This window comes from Clavelina lepadiformis, chromosome 1, assembly GCF_947623445.1.
Source record: "Clavelina lepadiformis chromosome 1, kaClaLepa1.1, whole genome shotgun sequence".
Taxonomy (NCBI): Eukaryota; Metazoa; Chordata; class Ascidiacea; order Aplousobranchia; family Clavelinidae; genus Clavelina; species Clavelina lepadiformis.
In genome coordinates, this window is record NC_135240.1 from 21,881,483 (window position 1) to 21,899,823 (window position 18,341).

At 37.8% G+C, this 18,341-nt stretch overlaps 2 protein-coding genes across 4 annotated transcripts; one reads left to right on the forward strand and one right to left on the reverse strand.

Moving 5' to 3' along the window:
* Positions 1-772: 772 nt before the first annotated feature.
* On the forward strand, positions 773-9,123 carry LOC143450627 (uncharacterized). Of its 2 annotated transcripts, XM_076951266.1 has the most exons (12): positions 781-799; positions 869-939; positions 5,199-5,306; positions 5,431-5,620; positions 5,841-5,996; positions 6,098-6,214; positions 6,298-6,513; positions 6,672-6,845; positions 7,393-7,500; positions 7,583-8,407; positions 8,559-8,735; positions 8,803-9,123. In XM_076951266.1, exons 3-12 carry the CDS (start codon positions 5,215-5,217, stop codon positions 8,896-8,898), a joined length of 2,151 nt encoding a protein of 716 aa, XP_076807381.1. In that variant the 5' UTR covers positions 781-799; positions 869-939; positions 5,199-5,214; the 3' UTR covers positions 8,899-9,123. The 2 variants fall into 2 exon arrangements, with proteins under 2 accessions (XP_076807373.1, XP_076807381.1); XM_076951258.1 differs by having other exon boundaries at positions 773-939.
* Positions 9,124-9,167: 44 nt separating this feature from the next.
* LOC143450643 (BBSome complex member BBS7-like) lies at positions 9,168-17,484 on the reverse strand. 2 transcript variants are annotated; one of them, XM_076951278.1, is made up of 14 exons: positions 17,151-17,484; positions 14,885-15,016; positions 14,328-14,503; positions 13,978-14,170; positions 13,693-13,832; positions 13,315-13,495; positions 12,946-13,157; positions 11,001-11,208; positions 10,718-10,867; positions 10,397-10,542; positions 10,137-10,301; positions 9,745-9,958; positions 9,451-9,574; positions 9,168-9,373 (listed from the first exon to the last, which is right to left on the reverse strand). In XM_076951278.1, the coding sequence occupies exons 1-14, from the start codon at positions 17,184-17,186 to the stop codon at positions 9,234-9,236; spliced, it is 2,217 nt and encodes a 738-aa protein (XP_076807393.1). In that variant the 5' UTR covers positions 17,187-17,484; the 3' UTR covers positions 9,168-9,233. The 2 variants fall into 2 exon arrangements, with proteins under 2 accessions (XP_076807393.1, XP_076807399.1); XM_076951284.1 differs by lacking the exon at positions 17,151-17,484 and adding an exon at positions 16,866-17,066.
* Positions 17,485-18,341: the final 857 nt, after the last annotated feature.

The window sequence follows — 18,341 nt, forward strand, 5'->3', positions numbered from 1 at the left end:
TTAACAAATTGATGATGCTGGTGATAATTAATTTAGGAATGAGTGTTTTTCTACTGTCAGAAGAACCGAAGTAGTGTCAGTGTCAAAATACTATCATTTTAAAAAGAGTGTTGAACATTTTGATATAAACCTAGATTTTGTCAACTCGTAATTCAGTGATCTAAGAAATGATTATAATTATTCAAAAATTACTATTTTATTCAAACGACATAGTTGTACACTGTATAGTATAAACCTTGTCGCTTTGCAGGAAATGTACTCATTACAATATGATCAAAATTGGCGGACATAATTTAAGCTAACAGAAAGAGCTTAATGTGGATAAAATGTCGCCCAGTCAATGAAAAGGCTGAATTTCGCCCTACTACGTTTCAAAACTGGCGAATCAGCCGTTTACTACATTCAAGTAGGCAAGTCCAGACGGCTGGTGTGTGTGTGCGCGCGCACGTTCTTCGCCTGCACAGCTGTTACTACGATGACGTAATGTTTTTTCTTTTCTCTCTCTTTTTTACAGTCAGCTGACCGGCCGGTTGGTTCCTCTTTTTTAACAACAAAGTATTCATCCGCTTTTGGTATTTGACCAATTTTAACCATTTTATCTCAAACATTTTGCGTTAATTTTAATGTAATTTGTCGTTTAACATTATCTTTTTTACAAAGTATTGATTTTTTTATTCTTTTGTATTGTTATTTGGAAGATGGTCTCCCCTTTTTTTACTTATAGGAACTATTTAGCCTCGTGACCTGACACTTCTTTACCTCTCCTTGTTTCCCGCCATTACCGTCACAACAATCCGAGGTGAATTTAGTGCAAAGTTTTAGCAATTAAATTGGTTGAATTTATGATTTTATGGCGTATTTTACGAAGAAAAACGTGAAGTGGGAGAACGAAGCAATTCAAGCTGCAAGTTTCGCAACGGATCTACAGAATATACCCGGGTAAGTTGTCTACGCGGTTTGAGTTTATTAACTCTAGACAAGCTACGGTGGCTACCAGTATTAGTCGCTTGTCCCCAAGCTAGAAGTGTTTCTGCGTAACAACGATTCTGCTGCTAATAAGCAATATATTCTATGGTAATATTTATTTGTAGTATGTACATCTTTGTGATACATGTTGCGTGATTAACTTCATATTCTAAAATTTGTTTTGTTGTGGCACGTGGTTTTGCGTAACAGCTGGATATGTTATGGTGAAACAGCTGATCGCCTTGTAATAATGCGAGCCTCTTGGTATACTTTTGTCATGCAAATGTGTGTAGTGACATTTTGGGTATTTGCACATTTTCTATTCAAGATAATGTTTGCGGATTATTAAACTTGTCTTCAGTTACTAATTGATTATTGTAGCCATTTCTCACTGCGTTGCAAAGTTCGTCATTACGGAAGTAGCCATATAAATGTTGAAACATAGGTTACTCCTTATATAGCTATTGGCTACGCAGGTTAGTATGTTATTATGGTGTTTTTTTGTTGATTATTGCAATATGCGATTTTTAACGTTTATGGTTTTTTTATTGCTGTAATCTTACTTCATGAAGGTACAGCGTCAACCAAACTTGGTGTGAGTGGTTGTAATTAAGTGTAACCTTGTTCACTTCCATCGTGATTGTATGTTGGAGACTTTTATGTTGTGACAAATCGATCAGTGCCAGTCTCAATATTCATGATTAAAAATTATCTCGATTAAGTGATAAATGGTCCAGTTGCAGATAAGTGTATATATAGCGAATTTTTTGTAGTATGCTTTCTGCATGTTTCATATTTTTCTGAGGCATTGCAGTTCTTTGTGCTTAACTATTGGAAGTGCGGACAAACTTGTGGCACGGTGTGGTTTGTTGCGACACATGTTGTGGTGAATACGTCTAATTAAACGTTTCGTTTTTGGCAAGTTGGACTTTTTACTGAACTTGTTTTGAAATGACTGTTGTTTTCACATAAATAGAAGAATGCGACCTGTTTTTTTCTTTTTGAATGGGTTGTGCAGAGCACATAAATCAAGGTGATAGTCATATCAAGCTCCGAATTGAGCGGCAATGCGTCAGTGCATTCTTTAAAAACACGTCAGGTGTTTAGCCTTAACGAAGGCCGAATTTCGCCAATTTGACCAGGTATTACTAGTGTGCTATCACGCTGGCGTAAGCAGCCAAGCCTTGTCAGCGGGTAATCTCTCCGCTCAGCTCTCACGCTTCAAAGGGTGATTGTGCGTGCACGCGATTATATCTTGGATCTTGATCTGGCGCGCTTTTGCGTAGTAGGTTTCTGCGCAGTGCTATTTTCTCTCTTTTAACCGCCTGCTTTGTCTGCGTGGCATACAGCCAGGTGAATCTTAATCAATCAAAGCATTCAGAAAATATTCCAAAGGTTTACAACCAGGTTCTTTTTGTGTCTCCAACTGGCGAACGTTTCCGACTACAATTGTATTTTCGGTAATGGCGAAATAAAGCTGTGAATTACTGTAAGTGTAAACCGTAGTAATAACATGCAGTAGTTATTGTGTTATCCAATGTAGTTTGTTCACCGCGTCGCAATGGCATGGTGCTAAATTACAAGCTTTTTATGACACTTTTCGTAAATGTTTCCTTGTTTGATCCATTGCATTTACAAGGATTCTTTTATGTTACACATATGTAAAGTTAGTCCAAACAGCATTTTAAATTTTGCTTACCAAAGGAATGCCCATTTATGTTATTTAAGCTTCTTACTCGTCTCCATATCGCAGTAGCTCATATTTGTAATAAGCTTTCAGCAGTAAGGAGGATATATGGATCAACATTATTTGCGGTGTGAACGGACCTCTGTCATTGTGATTGTGCTTATTTTGCGCGCGTCTTCCGTTTTTGGTGTATCAATTTCCGGCATTCGCAGTGCTCTTCTGCATGAATGTTAATCGTGCAAATTGCAACATTTGCTGGTGTCACGATTTTCGATAAATGTGCTTTTTATTGGTTAGAGACAACGTTGTAGTTCAAATTTAAGCCAAACGTTTTTCAGTTTGTCAATGCGATGAAAAAGTGGTAATGGGTTGGACTAACGTAAAACATTTGTAAAATCCAGTATTGTTTGTTACATTAAAGTGCAAATCCCTTTTTGCAACATGTTTGCGCAATGGCAATTTTAGTACATTGTCCGTGGTTCCAGACCTTTTCATTGCCAAATATTGGACGTTGTGTCCGCACATTCGCAGAAGTAGGCCGCCTGTGGGTTGTTTACGCTAAATGGACTCGGACAACCCTACGTTCGATGATCTGATTGGCCGTCACGTGATCAGCTGAGCTTAGCCAATGTTTTATGTTTTTCTGTTGGTCAGAAAGAACTCTGCATTTTATGCACTTAGTTGAACCACAATCTTTTGCCTGAGCCGCTCTCCCGCAGCTCTGTATATGTTAGCCCTATATGCACTGGACTTACGCAACCAGTGTAATTATTATGAAAAACAGCTTGGTTGCCAACGTTGCTTCTTCCCATCCAAGTTACCGTAACAGACATTATTACCCACTATCGCGATTTGCAGATGTTTTGCAAATTATATTCACCATGCGTTGACTATGCGGTCACGTCACCTTCGCTTATACTCTCGAAATCGGTAAGTGAAGCGCCTGCGCTCGACAAACTTCAAATTCAGGAGTGCGAACTTGTCAATGAATCACCACTGATCAGCTGAGCTGAGCTGAGCTGAGCTGAGTGTGAGGTGTTCATGGGGTTTGCCATGTTGCTTTGCAGAAAGCATGCGTTCACGCAATTTATCTCCAGAAAAAAAAGATGAATATGAGAGTCTGCTTGCAGATCAGCTGACAGTCAGCTGGTATGATAAGAAGTTATCGGTCTTCCAGAATTCGTACCTGTAGTTGTATAAGACTTTAAATTTTAAAACATTGTAAAAGATTAAATTATGATTATCCGTACTGTTAGGTTATTTGGTCGATAATGCACAAAAAACATTTTCTTGCTGAAATGCTTCCTTTTTTTAATAGTAAGTTTGTGCAAGCTTTTGCTACACAAAGGCTTGTCATTAAGGTCAGAGGGTATATCTTGCGATCTGTTTACAAACTTTTTAAACGCGTTTCTTAATATATAACCAAGTGCTTGATTGTGGACAATCGAAATCGGACTTGCCTTTTGTGGTAGATCCTAAAACAAACAAAGCATTTCTTTCAGTGACAGGTAATATGTTTTCCGTCAAACTTCCTGTTTGATCAGTTTCATGGAGAGAGGTGTCTGGATTTGCTTCAGTTTACTCATACTCCACTACCCGGTCACGTAGACGCGCGCATTTATGTACTCAGTCGAATTTCGTATCGATACATATTCAGTTGTGATGACGTGACCTTTATCTTTTGTCGTATTGTGTAACGCAGGCAATGAAGCAACCGTTGTCGCATTCTGCTTTATTTCAGTGCAATTTGTAATTTTTGATGCTCAGAGAAAAGCTGATTGACATTATTTGGATGGTACAGGCCTACTTGCAATCGTGGCAATCGTTATTTTGTACCCTGCCATAATTGTGCGAAGTTAACTTTGTGGTTAAATAGACGCCAAATTTCGTATTTGACTTATCGATAAACGTGTCCACTATAATGCACTTTTCTACTTGCCTCTCCGTTTGGTTAAAGTTAGAAATTCGCTTTAATGTGGGTAGAACCAGCTTTAAATATTTTTTAACACAAAGTTGTTTTGAGCAAATCGGCGGTTTTAAGCGGTGTGTGTGTGGCTGGTTAAACGCGGTTTCAAGTCACTCCATATGTCAGCTGTTCCATAGGAAGTATTTTCACTCCCCGCCCTACTATACGACTGATCGGGAGGCACGTCTCTGTGCCTTCGTAAGCTTTCTCTCTTTAATCAAACGCGGGGAGGCGATTGCAAAACAAGATCCTGTTTATCTCGTACATTCCACTTTGTTCTTTCCAGCATCAGCTTTTCGTTCTCAGACAATGGTGTCATGTGACCTAACGATTTCCGTCCTTTACACAAACGGTCGCAGAAAGAGAGAATTGTTTGCGCGATCCGGTTCACTGATTAAACTTACTACTATATGTATATTTTGAAAGCAGTGGATTGACCAATTGACGTTCTTTTGTGAACATTTAATTCATATTGTAAGCCTTGTTTAAATGTATTTATAAAAAAGCAGATAGCTTTGATCATTCTTGACTTTAAAAATGCCGATGTATGTGATGCTAAACTATCCGTGTGTATGGTAGGTACGCGAAGTCTAATATGATAACTGTTGCAACACCAACCACTTGTCCACCCGGCTCTTCGGGAAGTCTAAACCTTCCAGGTCTCGCATCGATTTGCGCGCAGAACATGTACGTTTCGTTCTTTGATTGCTAACACTACTAATTTAGGCTTACAAAAGATATAACTTTAACATTAACTTCGATACATAACAGCTTTAACGTGCAATTATATGAACTTGTCATGTATAATCAGAGAGCCAAGAGTTATTGCGGTTGCTGAAGACGTCGCATTAACAGACATATACGGACAACGCGAGCAAGACCGCAAAGTTCGGCGGGAAATTGCAAACAGCAACGAAAGACGTCGAATGCAAAGCATCAATGCTGGCTTCAAATCATTGAAAACAATTCTGCCTCACAGTGACGGCGACAAACTAAGCAAGGTACGACTAGAAAAGATTTATGGCGCAACTATAAGCAATACATATACAATATAATACAGTAATTACGATATAGACGTAAATCCAACAAATCTTGTTTAATTGATATTCGACGCAGTTACTACGAGAGATTAGCCTTGAAGCAGTCGGCTGGTCACAATTTCACGTGACCTTGCTTAGAAACTTTTGCCTTGACAAATCAACGATCGACTTGTGTTTTCAGGCTGCCATTTTGCAACAAACAGCAGAATATATCTTTCAGCTGGAAAATGATAAATTGAAGCTTTTGGACCAGAATGAAAAATACCGACGTGCCTTACTCGAATGCAAATGCAACAATCCTAAACAAAGAGCTTTAATTGCTGACGTTTCAGAAAAAGTGAGTCTAGACAATTTTGCAGCGCTAGTTTATGTTATTAGCGAATCAGCTTTAAGTCGGTTTCGTAGTGTGAACGGCTTTTTGACAAAACGATATTTTAGGACGAAGGTATTGGAAGTCCACGAGAAGAAGATCTGGAGGACATCCGAAAGGATGCAATTGAAGTTCGTCAACAGCTGGATAAGGAACGAAGATTAAGAATGGTCCTTGAAGAAAAGGTCCGTGGTGGAAGATCACATTTCAGAAAAAACATTATCATACCCAACGTTATGTAAAGTCCAGTTTTGTTATTTTGATATAGATTCGCAGTCTGGAAGCTCAAATTTATCCGGAGAAATTACGCGAAATCGCCCAGACAGTTACTCAGCAACATCGTAAAGGTGTGACAAAAGTCCTCAATAAGGTGGAAGCAAAAGAGACTAACGGAGTTATTCCAATACCCAACATTCCAGAATCCATGCAAATTGTTTCAGCAAAGTTAATTTCTCAAGATCAAAAGGTTCCCGTTTATGAAAAGGTATACGCACTTTCTCTGAAATTTCTTAAAACTAGCAGTGAAATCACGTATTCTAAAATAAGCTTAGTACTATACTCGCTATAAACGACATAAATGACACATTGCAGCTTGAGTGATGCGATTTAAAGGAATCTTAACGACTTCTGACCTACTTACAGGACGAACGAGTGACTGCTGTTAAGACTTCTCCTGTCCTTCCGTACAACACAACCAGCTTGACTCCGCTCCAGCTAGTTCAACCTCACGTCCAACCCTCGCCGGACATTGCTCCTCCTCCCGCCCTGTGCGTCACTATTGCGCAGGATGTTGACGTTGAAACTAGTTGTATACAGGTAGGTGTCATCTATGTAACGATGTCACCATGTCCTGTTGACGCAATAGATGAATAGAACATACGTGTCAAACTCCCGGCCCGCTTTACAATAAAACTTGGCCCGCAATGTTATTTTATACATTGCACTATTTCCGGCCCGCGAGATCATTGTACAGCATAACTTACTTTTTTCAAGCAAGAAACAAGATTATTACAAATCGCACAATACAGCAGTTGCCCCATCATACGATAGAATAAATCGATTTATTCTAACGCTTGTAATTTAGGCTGCTTTTTTCTTTATTGTTTGTTAATTCTGTAATGCTTTTGCAAGGAGATGAATGAAACATAACGATGTAAGAGAAGAATAATCAAAAATTGTCAAAAACATCAAAAATTTGGTGCCTGTTCCAATTCATGTACTCGTGTCACGAAACGTTCAATCAAGTTTTATCTTTACGGCCCGCGGCGTTAAATAAGTTTGAGTTTTGGCCCCTGTAGCGATTGAGTTTGACACCCCTGCAGTAGAAGTTATACCCGACTTATTAATTATTGATTACTCTTAGAGCAAAAGCTCTGTGAGTGTCCCGAGGTCAAGACAGCCGTTAAAGAAGAGAGCGATTGAACCGACTCATATGAGTGAGACTTCGTCCCCGTTAAACAAAGTTCCCAAGGCAGGTTTTATGATCACTACTTTTATCTTTGTACTCAAATTTAGTTCAGCTCTTTTAACAAGTTTTATTTGGCATTCTATAGATTGCAGTTGGAATGCCAGTACAGGAAACGAACTTTGCGGTAGCGAAGCAAGCTCCCCTCTCCTCCCCGAGTTCCCACACTTACAACGCCGTTTTATCTGCTCAGCCTCCCATCTCTTCGAACGCTTCTACTATTCAAACGATAAATGCGCTGCCTAATACCCTTTCAGTGCAAGGCCGGTCCATACAGACAACAATTCCTCTCCAGCATTCCATCGCAACCCTGCCTGCTGAACTCGAACAGGTTGCTTCTTCGGTGATAGCCGCCCAGCAGCAGATTACGATCGCGAGTCCGCCCATCAATCAAGTTATGCTGACAAATAACCCTCATTCGGCCACCCACACCTATATGACTCTCACGCCAGCCTATTCCGCTGGGAAGCCAGTCTGGCAGGAACAGTTGCTGACACCTACTACTCCACACAACTGTCAGGTCTCCATCGCAGCTGTACCTTCGAAGCCGGCCAACGCGTCGCAATACATCTTACAACCTACCATACAGCGGGTGCAGCCAAAAACCGAGGAAATGACTTTAAATCAACTTAACACCGTCCCACCACTTTCCATGACTTTAACTCAGCTCAACGCTGTGCCTACCATGTCTCGGCTCTGTTCAAGTTCATTTCCTGGAAATGTCACCCTTCCTGGGAGCCGAATCCAAACGCAGTACCTCCCGCTAGTCCCAATGGATAAAGTTCTACGTGTCAGGGGCGAGCGTAGCATGTCGAACACGACAACAGACAGTGCGGCTACTGTCAGCGATGAAGAAAGCAAATGCGTGTTCCCCGAAGAACATGCTAATGTGGAAAACGTTTCTATAGTTAGGGTGAGTGTGGCTAATACTGTCAGCTTATGCATGTCTCCCATTTTGTAATTAGTGGTACTACTGGACGATCAGTAATTGCATGCATTTCAATAAAATCAGCAATGCTGTGAGCGAATTAAAACTGAATTCGATCTTTGTAACGAAAACGCAGAGCACAAGGTCGTCATCAGATCCGTGCCCTGGTGACAAAACGCAGAAACCCGAAATAAAAGCATCGCTATCTAATCCCGCAATGTTGTCCATGCTATCGGACGGACCGGGTTCACCACCGTTGCTTAGACATATTGACGCAGTTACAACAAGACGAAATCTGGAAACAATTGTGCAGGTAAAAACGGCAGATTTTGTGCGGCCTGTTTAAAAAGTACGAGTGGTATAAACCTAATTTTTGACAGGCAATCGACCACCTAGAGCAGCAAGAGAGGCGCAATTCACAGGACCAACAGCCAATACACATAAATGAACTTCATGAAGCTTCCGCGCCAGTGTGATTAATTAAATTATTCCGGCTTACTTAATCGTTGCTCGTTGTTTAACTTATCCCGTCGTGTCGGGTTTGGTATAGCACGCACTGGTGAAGACGGATCGTGTGGTGGATAAGAGTTGTGTGTAAATTATGTATTTGTGATATTATAATAACTATCATTATTATTTGTTTATTTGCGCACGTGTAAAAATGCTTAATGTCCTCTAAATTAAAAATCTTTTCCTAGTAACAGTACTAATGTTTTCTTCAAGTCGCACTAAGCTCAAACCAAAAAAGAACCAATCTTACTTATTTATTAATATTGAACAGGGGATAAACAAAAAAGTGCAACAATTTGTGTTAATAAGATGGCTGCTGAAAAAATTCTATCAAAGCTGGGAGTTCGTAACTGTCCAAAGTCTCCAAAAGCTGGGGAACTTTTTGTTTAACGTTAACGCCCTTAAACTTGTACTTGTCAATGTAGAGGTCAGTGATCATGCCTGCAAAAAATATTGAACAATTAGCGCCTGGCTATAGATTTCATAAAAATATTCTGTTGTTGCTTTGAAAGCTTTACCATAGAGTCTTTCTAGACGGGCTGGCTGCTTTTGGAATTCACGTTTAATTTCTTCAGCATCCAATAAAATTGACTGATATTCTGGTGCCAAAAAATCTAAATTTCCTTCATGGACACGAAGTTCCTGAAATGCAATCATGGTCAATTGTTTAACTGAGATATATTTTATATGATATAAATAGTCCTCCTAAACTAGCTTTAAAACAGTTATGATTGCTCTGTAATTAACATCAAAGTTATGTAACGTATTTAAAAACTCAGTAAAATACGTTATAAAAATTGGGAAATTTTCACCTGCAATGCATCAAGTAATTGAACTTTTTTTGCGAGCATCAACTGGTGATCAAGCTTTGGATGCAAGAGCTGTAGTGTGTGGGCAATGGAATCGTCACTTAACTCGTATTGAATTTTCAACGTAATCTTTTTTGTGGTCGCTTCTTTGGTAAGGATGTCCTTCAGAATGGAGATGCTTGATATGTTGTCTGATCGAAAGACTCCTTCCCCTTTTCTGTAGTGAATACAAAAATTTTAACCACATGCAGTACTTATGATAGTATCAAAAATCAACATCTCATAAAAAGATAATAATATAAACCAAATAATAACCAAACTTGTGACCTAACTTTAAAGTGGCAAGATACAAAATAAAAAAATGAAGCCCTTCTTGATGGCTCAACGAAACTTACCGGTAAATACATTCTAGTTGTGTATCGAGGAAGGTGTTGATGAAATACAAAGTTACAACATCACCTGTTGGCGGTCGTTCTGGTAGATCGGGCAAGCAGAATGCAATCCATGAGTGAATTTCTGCTATGCTGAATGGTCCTGATAACGTTAGTGTGTTCATTGGCCTGGAAAAATGTATATGCTACATTTTAAATTTGGACCTGTTCACCAAAGCGGGATTTTATGCTAACTGTATCTAATCCAGCCAGAAAAAGTTTACCGTTTTTCATCGATATAATGCTTTCGTTGATGCAACGATAAAGGTCTTATAGGATATCTTCTAAGCACACAAGTTTTGGGCTGCAGCCTTGGAACTATGTAAGCTTGCACGTGACCATACTGGCCTTCAATTGACCGTATTTGCACCTAATATGAAGTATGTAATTTTTATCTAATTTTACAATTTATGAAACTGGTACTAATTTCAAAGACGATGCTATCCACCCATAACGAATTTAGTTAGGTTAAACTTACCTTAAAACGAAATTACTATGCTGTATATTAGTATATACAAATTTTGTGAAAACAAACGAAATGTTACCTCAAGCCTTGTTGTGCTTGCTTGGCAGCGATAAGTTGCTAAAAGGAAATTGTCATTTCCACCACTAGCAGAGGCATTAGGTTGTGTGGAAGTGTATGAAACAACCGCTGAGGTCTTGTCAACGTCCAACAGATCAATAGGAACATCACTCTATATCACCAAACGCAATACTACAGCTACATAATTGTTGCAGGTCAATGCAAGAGAAGAAATGCATTTAATCTTTATTTTGCCACTTTCAGGCAAAACTCTCATTTTTTGTCACTGTATCCTATTTTTTTACCTGTAATACAATGTGGTCAATGGCAGTTTGCACTTCAATGCTCAATTGATAACTGGCATCAGACGAGGACAATACAAAGCGATCATTGACATGGAATGTTGTAGCGCGAGATAAAGCACTGTTTCCAGAAGCAACTGCTTTATTAGTTCTTTCAGCATGTTTCTCCCTTTCAGTTTTCACTTTCATTTGCAAAGTTTCCACTTCAGCTCTAGAATATACGAAGCAGATTATTATAAGTTCATTCAATGACTTATATTAATATATTTTAAGACTATTAATTTAAATAACTAGCTATGGTAGAAGTTGCTTAATGTGACCACCTTGGAATCGTCCAGTTTGGCCACAAGTTCCCAGTGGTAACAATAATAATTAATTAATCGAAGCTGTTATAACACTGGTCAACAGCCAATTTGATTCTGAAATGAATGAGGTCAATCTTGGCTAATTTGGGGTCGCTGATCACGAATATCAACTTGAAATTTGTTGATTAGCTCTAGTTTTTGAGATATGGCACCATGCCAAAATGTGCTTTACTTGCTGACGCGGAAAGCAGTGTGCGTTTTTCTGTTGTAGCTTGCATTGGTCAGATAGAGTTGGGCACTTAATATATTTGTTGGAAGGTAGGTCTATTCATATTATTTTTTTGGCCGTTTTACTGCATAATGTAAACACCATGCCATCGATCCCAGTGGGTTACGCAGTTCATATGAAGGAGACATAGGACAACATAAAGCAACGTCTAAGATGCATAAAGTATGACCAACATCAATGGCAGCTGTGTGGTGACTTAAAGATAGTAGCTCTTGTTATGGGTCTGCAGCTAGGTTATAGGCCTACTAAGTACTGCTGTTTTCTTTGTGAATGGGATAGTCGAGCGAAAGATTCCCACTACATCAAGAAAGACTGGCATTTCCGTCAATCATTAACTCCAGGGGAGAAAAACGTTCTACATCCACCACTTGTTGAATCAAATAAGATTTTGTTGCCACCGTTGCACATAAAACTGGGTTTAGTGAAGAACTTCGTCAAGGCAATGGACAAAGCAGGAACTGGTTTCATGTACCTCGGCAAAAAATTTCCTCGAATGAGCGAAGCCAAAATAAAGGAAGGTGTGTTTATAGGTCCCCAGATAAGGCACCTTCTCGAAGACGGTGCATTTGATCAAGTGTTATTTAGCAAAGAGAAAATTGCATGGGAAGCGTTTAAGTTGCTGGCCACAAAATTTTTGGGGAACAAAAGAGCTGACAACTACACGGAATTGGTGTCCAATCTCATTAAAGCATACAGATGCATGGGGTGCAATATGTCATTGAAGATACATTTTTTGGACTCGCACCTGGATTTTTTTCCACCAAACTGTGGAGACGTTAGTGATGAGCATGGTGAGCGATTTCACCAATGCATATCTACAATGGCAAGGAGGTACCAGGGAAAACAGAATCAATCAATGCTTGATGATTTTTGCTGGATGATATCTAGGGATGCTCCATTAACCGTATACAAGCGACAGGCCAAAAGGAAAAGAACAGATAAAATAGATTCGAAATTTAAATTTGAAAAGTGACAAATTATTTGTTGCATATGCTATGCTGAAATATAAACGCATGCAATTATTACACTGTTTGTAGATTGTTACTGTTGTGTTCAATAAAGTGCACCAAGGCTTGCCATATGTAGATCTACTGCAAAAATGAAAAAAGTTTTTATCTTTTAAACTAGAGCTAATCAGCAATTTTAACCGACATTTTTGGATTGAGCGTCCAAAAATGCATAAGAATCAACTGTTTTCTTATCGGAAGCAAACAACTTTTGAAAAATTGTTGACCAGTGTAATCAGATGTAAAGTTTTAGTGAGCAGCTTTTACTGCTTTAGCATCCAACAATAGACAATGTGGCTTGAAATTTTTAAGGGACCTACGCCGGTTCACCAATATGAAATATTCACCGTAAGCCAGCAAACTTCTTTTCCGTGTCTTCATCCAATTCAGCGCCAATGACATTGGTAGTAGTTGCACTTGTTGAACCAGTAACTCTTTTCTGCATATGCTCAGTGGTGAGACCTGTCACCCAGCCTGAGTATGTAGATGCAACGACTTCATCAAATCCGAGAGCTCCAACCACCCCACCTTGTACTGAAGTGACACTCTCATTGCAATTCTGTAGATAGAATGCATATTTTAAGGAAATTCTGGGCTTTTTGGATTCTGCACATATTTTCTAACTTAGAAACGCTTACATTCAAAACGCAACAAAAAAGTGCAAAAAAGCTTCCATTGAGTAGGATCAAGAAAATGAAAGTTGAATGTAATCTTACATGACTGAAACGTAAAATGGGTTCATCAGCAACATCATAACTATATATTTCGACTTCTCCACTATCTCTTCCTATCAGTAAGTCATTTACACCATCTCCTGTTATGTCATGATGAGACATGCAGGATATTCCTCCAAAGTTCTTGTCATTTGATATTTCCCACTTGTATATTGGCTGCTCACTAAAAACATTCGAAGGTAATGTTCAAACTATATAGACTTGATTCAATGTATAACAGAGCTTGGAATTTCCTATCAAATAACCTTTTACATGATCCTATTAAACTTCTATTAAATTTATTCTATTAAATTTTTCATTATCATCACATCGCATTATTTTGCAGTAAAGCAAGGGGTGAGCAATTTTTCAAAATCTCACTCTGCCAGCATAACATGTCCAATCTTTCCATCACTGGTGCCATAAACAAGCTCCTTCTCCTCTTCACCACCATTTCCTTTGAATGGCGTCATGCACTGGGGAGCTCCGGATACCTCAATTTCACATGAAAGGTCACATCCCTTCAACAACCAATCAAAAACTTGTTGTTGACCTTGTGCATATGTGCTAGTATGTCAATGCACTTCACACAAGTAGCATGCTTTTTTGATGGAAAACAGGTAATAACACTCACTTAACCAAAGATATAAACCAAGTTTAACGTACATCTAAAACCCTCAGTATCCTGTCATTGCATGCAAGGATTGGTATAAGTTTATCTTCTTGATTGCGACTGACAGGAAGGCATATCATATCATTTATTTTATCATTCGATAAATAGTAACCTTGATCAACACAGTCAGAAAAATGGTTGTATATGTACAGGCCACCGGCAAGAAGATCACTTCCACTAACAAATCTGCAAAAAAGCAAAAATGCTTAGAAAAACAAAACTTTTAAACAATACTTTATCCCAAAGCTGTAAACATTACATTGTTGTTACCATGTTATACAACAGGTGCAATAAAAGTTAAATAGTGTAAAAAATACTTTCCTATTAAGGAATTAAAACATACAGATTTGAAATGGTTTCAGTGAGGTTTGTGTTAAAATCCAAAAATTTTTTTCCTTTTCGTGAAAATCCTCTTACTTCAGCACCAGAAGCAACAAATATTTTATCCTGTGGAGTCCCAAGTGCACCACCGAGTTCAACTCTGGTTATGGGTGGACCAGGTTGAAGTTTAAATATACTCTGAGCATAAATATTTATCATGTATTCATGTTACATCATATTTGCTTTTTAAGTCAATACAAACATATCTAACTATTATGGTAGTTAAAGTTCTTTGTTAAGACAGAAGTTCAAAATGACAAAACAAAAACTACAAACTTTATTAGTAAGAGATGCCTTGAAAGTAATTATCACACAAGTAACTTATTATCAAACTATCAAGGTCATGTAAAGTCAAATATCTATTAAAATACTGAGTACATAGGCATACATAAAAAATACAAATGTATGCATTCCAACGTATGTATATACACTATATCATATTATATGCATGCATTCAAAAAAATAGCAGCATAAATTTATGATAATAAAATAGAAATCACCACATTACACTCAACTCACACTAATATCTCTTTTCTTAATACCAAAGCATTGCAGGATCCCATTTTTATCACCAATCACAATTTTTTGAGTGACACGTCGTTTGTCATTATTTGGAAGGATTTTCATGCATTTTCTGTCTGTTACAGCAACCTGCTCAATAAAGAATGAAAGTGACATATACTCAAACCCTAACTAGGTCACACAGTTTATTGGTAAAGATAGTTAAAAATGAAAATAGTTGATATTAGTTTAGTCATTTAAGGTTGAATTGAAGTTAAATTTTGATGAAAAGGTAGAATAAAGTTAACCTAAAAAAGGACAAAAAAACTAATAAATAATTCAGTTTTAGTTTAAATTTTCTTTGTGACAATTTCAAAAATAAGCAATAATAATTGATAAATCTAGTAAATGAATGGTTTACATGTCAAGGAGGAGTAATACTGTAGGACAGGCTAAGACAAGAAATAACTGAACACCAGTCTAGTACTGTACTGCAATTATACAAATAATTGCAGCCAAACAGTAAGTTATCTAATGCTACACTGATTGACTGTATTGTTAGATTACAACGAGTGAAACTTATTCCCTAATGGACAGTACGCTTAATTATTGATTTAACAACCTGTAGCGTAAGTCATTTTTATTTGCATCTGGTTTGGATTTGATGGTATGCTGGGGTAATCTTTATCCTTGGACTGGTGAAATTCTTTGCTATTCGACTTAAACCCGACAAGGATTTCTCATCACTCGAGCCCCAGTTATAGAGCTAGCCTTTGTGCTAGTTCCGATAGTCTCGATAAACAAAAAATTTTAAATTTGTTTTTTTGACTTTTTATATCGTATTGCCCAAAATTTGATTTACTCGCCAGTCATCAGAAACCCTAAACAGAAACAAGCATTGTTACAGCCTTGCAAAATGAGCATTACAACAGTAGCGCTACACGGTCTGTATTTTGCACACCTAAAATAAATTTCAAGTAAACTGCTTGTACACTTGACTTTGTAGAAACCTTAATTTGGGAGCTAAATAAATAGCCACTTAATAGTCTAAATTTACACTCTTAAAAAGATTTCTTTTTTGTTTGTATAATTCGAAGCCACAACTTTGCATTTGCAGTATGTATCAAAGCGAAAAGTTACAATACTTTTCACAAAACACAAAAATCATAGCAGAAAAAATGTCACAAGTAAAACTTTGAAATTATATGTTTAGAATTGTTGAAACATGATGAATGAGCATGCCTGGTTTCATCCATTTAACCATCACGGTTGGACAAAATTTTGATAAGAATCGATGAAAATTTATCTGGTCCACAGGGTTTTTTAATAAGGTGTTGGATAAATCTACAGTGACAAGTGTTAGGCTAGACGTGCACTGGAGAAAAACTGAATAAATGACAACTTGGCTAGCCATTGCACACTAGAGTTAGTGCGTTTGTACATCGTAGATCTTGGTAAACCCTGCCATGATTTTGACAAACCGCCCTAGCGTTATTGGGTATGAAACATGAGCCGAAATATTGCAAGCCCAGCACTCTAACCACTTGGCTACCAAGCCAACATACAACATGGTGTAAAATGTGGCAACTGCGCTCACGACTTTCATTAATACACATAGCAAACTTTTTTATCTTCATGACGCTTTATAATAAATAAACAAAGAAAATACAGATTGTTTGAACACCAAAATACATCAAGGTACTTAACAAAGAGTTAAGGTAACAGAGCATGCCATCATGCCAAAATTTACATCTTTGCACGCATGATTTCTTGTCGAAAACTGCCGTACTTGGTACTTTCCAGTCAGGCACATACATCTGATGAGTGATGACCATCATAGTGGAAAGTGTTGGACCAACATGCAAGAAGTTTATCAACGTGCACACTGAACTTTTATATTTTCACGCCGATTTAAAATAAATAAAGACAAACTGGTTGCTTAAATATCAATTTACAATAAATAAACAAAGATTTATGGCTTAAGTGAACGCCATTTCACCAAAATTTTCGTTGTTGCACGCATGAGTTCTCGTCGAAAACTGCCCCACTTTCCAGGTTCGTAAGTAATGACAGCATGCTTAATGCTCGCATTGATAAATTTTCAAACTTCAGTCTGGTTAATTCCACCTGTTCTCCCTATATACATACCGACCTAAGATTCCCCTGGCAAATAGCGCAGCATATACCAAGGGCCTACAAGCTAGGCCTATAGTCTTATACGTAGCCTAAATTTTGTATCAAACTTTAAAGCCCTAGGGCCGTTATACATTTAATAACAACCTACTTGCAAATAGTCCACAACGTTGAGGTCCAGCTCCATGGTTTGAAACACTAAGTGTCGAATTAGAAGACTAATCTAAATCCAATAACACCAGCCAAACTGCTTGAAGTTTTCCTTTCCTTTTCACATGCGTGTTCAAGGTTGTTCACTCTTTTCTGATGGGATAGCGTCAAAATAGCTTAGAGTAGTAACTGCGAGAAAAATGCAGTAAATCCTAACCGAAAGGTTGACTGTCAATAACGAAGCAGACAAGAAAATCTTTGGAAAATTCGAAAATACCTATTTTAACATTATGAAAGCCAAAATATGCGATTTTTTACTACAGTAGCCTATAGGTCTGCTACTCTGCAATAAAACGCAAACGGCGTATTTGTAAATGTAGCGGTTATGCATGAACTTTAACCCAAAGAGCTTCCGCTAGCACACTACCGCAAGTACACTTGAAAAACAAACGGAAATGTCATTTTCGACAAAAAAGAGCAGAAATTAGTTGAATATGCCAAGTGTTATCACTTTTATATATTGCAGGCATCTCTTAAACAAAATGGCTCTGGAACTGTTCAGCTCAAGGATTGGTGAAAACCAGTGTTGTTACTTGTAATGAGTCGAGTCACGTTGAGCATTTAAAAAAAAATTACGATTCTTCCTAAAAAGTATTAACTTAGTATTAATTAATAATTTGTAGATAGTTATGACTTTATAGCAACCAATTTAACGCAACTCATAATGTGACGTCTTTACAAAATAGTTTTTACATTGAAAGATATAGACTTAGACTCGAGTCACAACTTACATTGACTCGAGTCAGAACAAACAACCCTGGTTACCAGTGTTGTAATGGCACTATCACTATCACTTTTTTAAATTACTTAACTCGACTCGAGTCAATGCTTGAAATGACTTGACTTGAATCGAGCCTCGGAAAGTAAGTTGACCAAGTCATTTAATCTTGGTTGTTAATTTATTGACCAACGGAATTACAGACATTTAATGTTACTGCGAACGATCGGTTAAAGGTACAGCCAATGACATGACTTGATCCAATCATTAATTTGACTCGACTTGACTTAACTCATCTTCCCATATGACTTGACTTGATTCGAGTCCTAAAAAATTACTTGGTTACAATCCTGGTAGAAGCTGTTGTATTGCCCTCTCAGTATTATGAAACTCCTATTTTTATATAGGAGTCCT

What these genes read in the sequence shown, in the direction of transcription:
- LOC143450627 (XM_076951258.1), top strand. Translation starts at nt 851, where the DNA reads ATGGCGTATTTTACGAAGAAAAACGTGAAGTGGGAGAACGAAGCAATT. An exon ending in GATCTACAGAATATACCCGG is followed by an intron (nt 940 to 5,198) that starts GTAAGTTGTCTA and finishes TGTGTATGGTAG; the next exon opens with GTACGCGAAGTCTAATATGA. An exon ending in TTGCTGACGTTTCAGAAAAA is followed by an intron (nt 5,997 to 6,097) that starts GTGAGTCTAGAC and finishes ACGATATTTTAG; the next exon opens with GACGAAGGTATTGGAAGTCC.
- LOC143450643 (XM_076951278.1), bottom strand. Translation starts at nt 17,186, where the DNA reads ATGGAGCTGGACCTCAACGTTGTGGACTATTTGCAA. An exon ending in CCATTTTACGTTTCAGTCAT is followed by an intron (nt 13,158 to 13,314) that starts GTAAGATTACAT and finishes TTCTATCTACAG; the next exon opens with AATTGCAATGAGAGTGTCAC. An exon ending in CAACTAGAATGTATTTACCG is followed by an intron (nt 9,959 to 10,136) that starts GTAAGTTTCGTT and finishes TATTCACTACAG; the next exon opens with AAAAGGGGAAGGAGTCTTTC.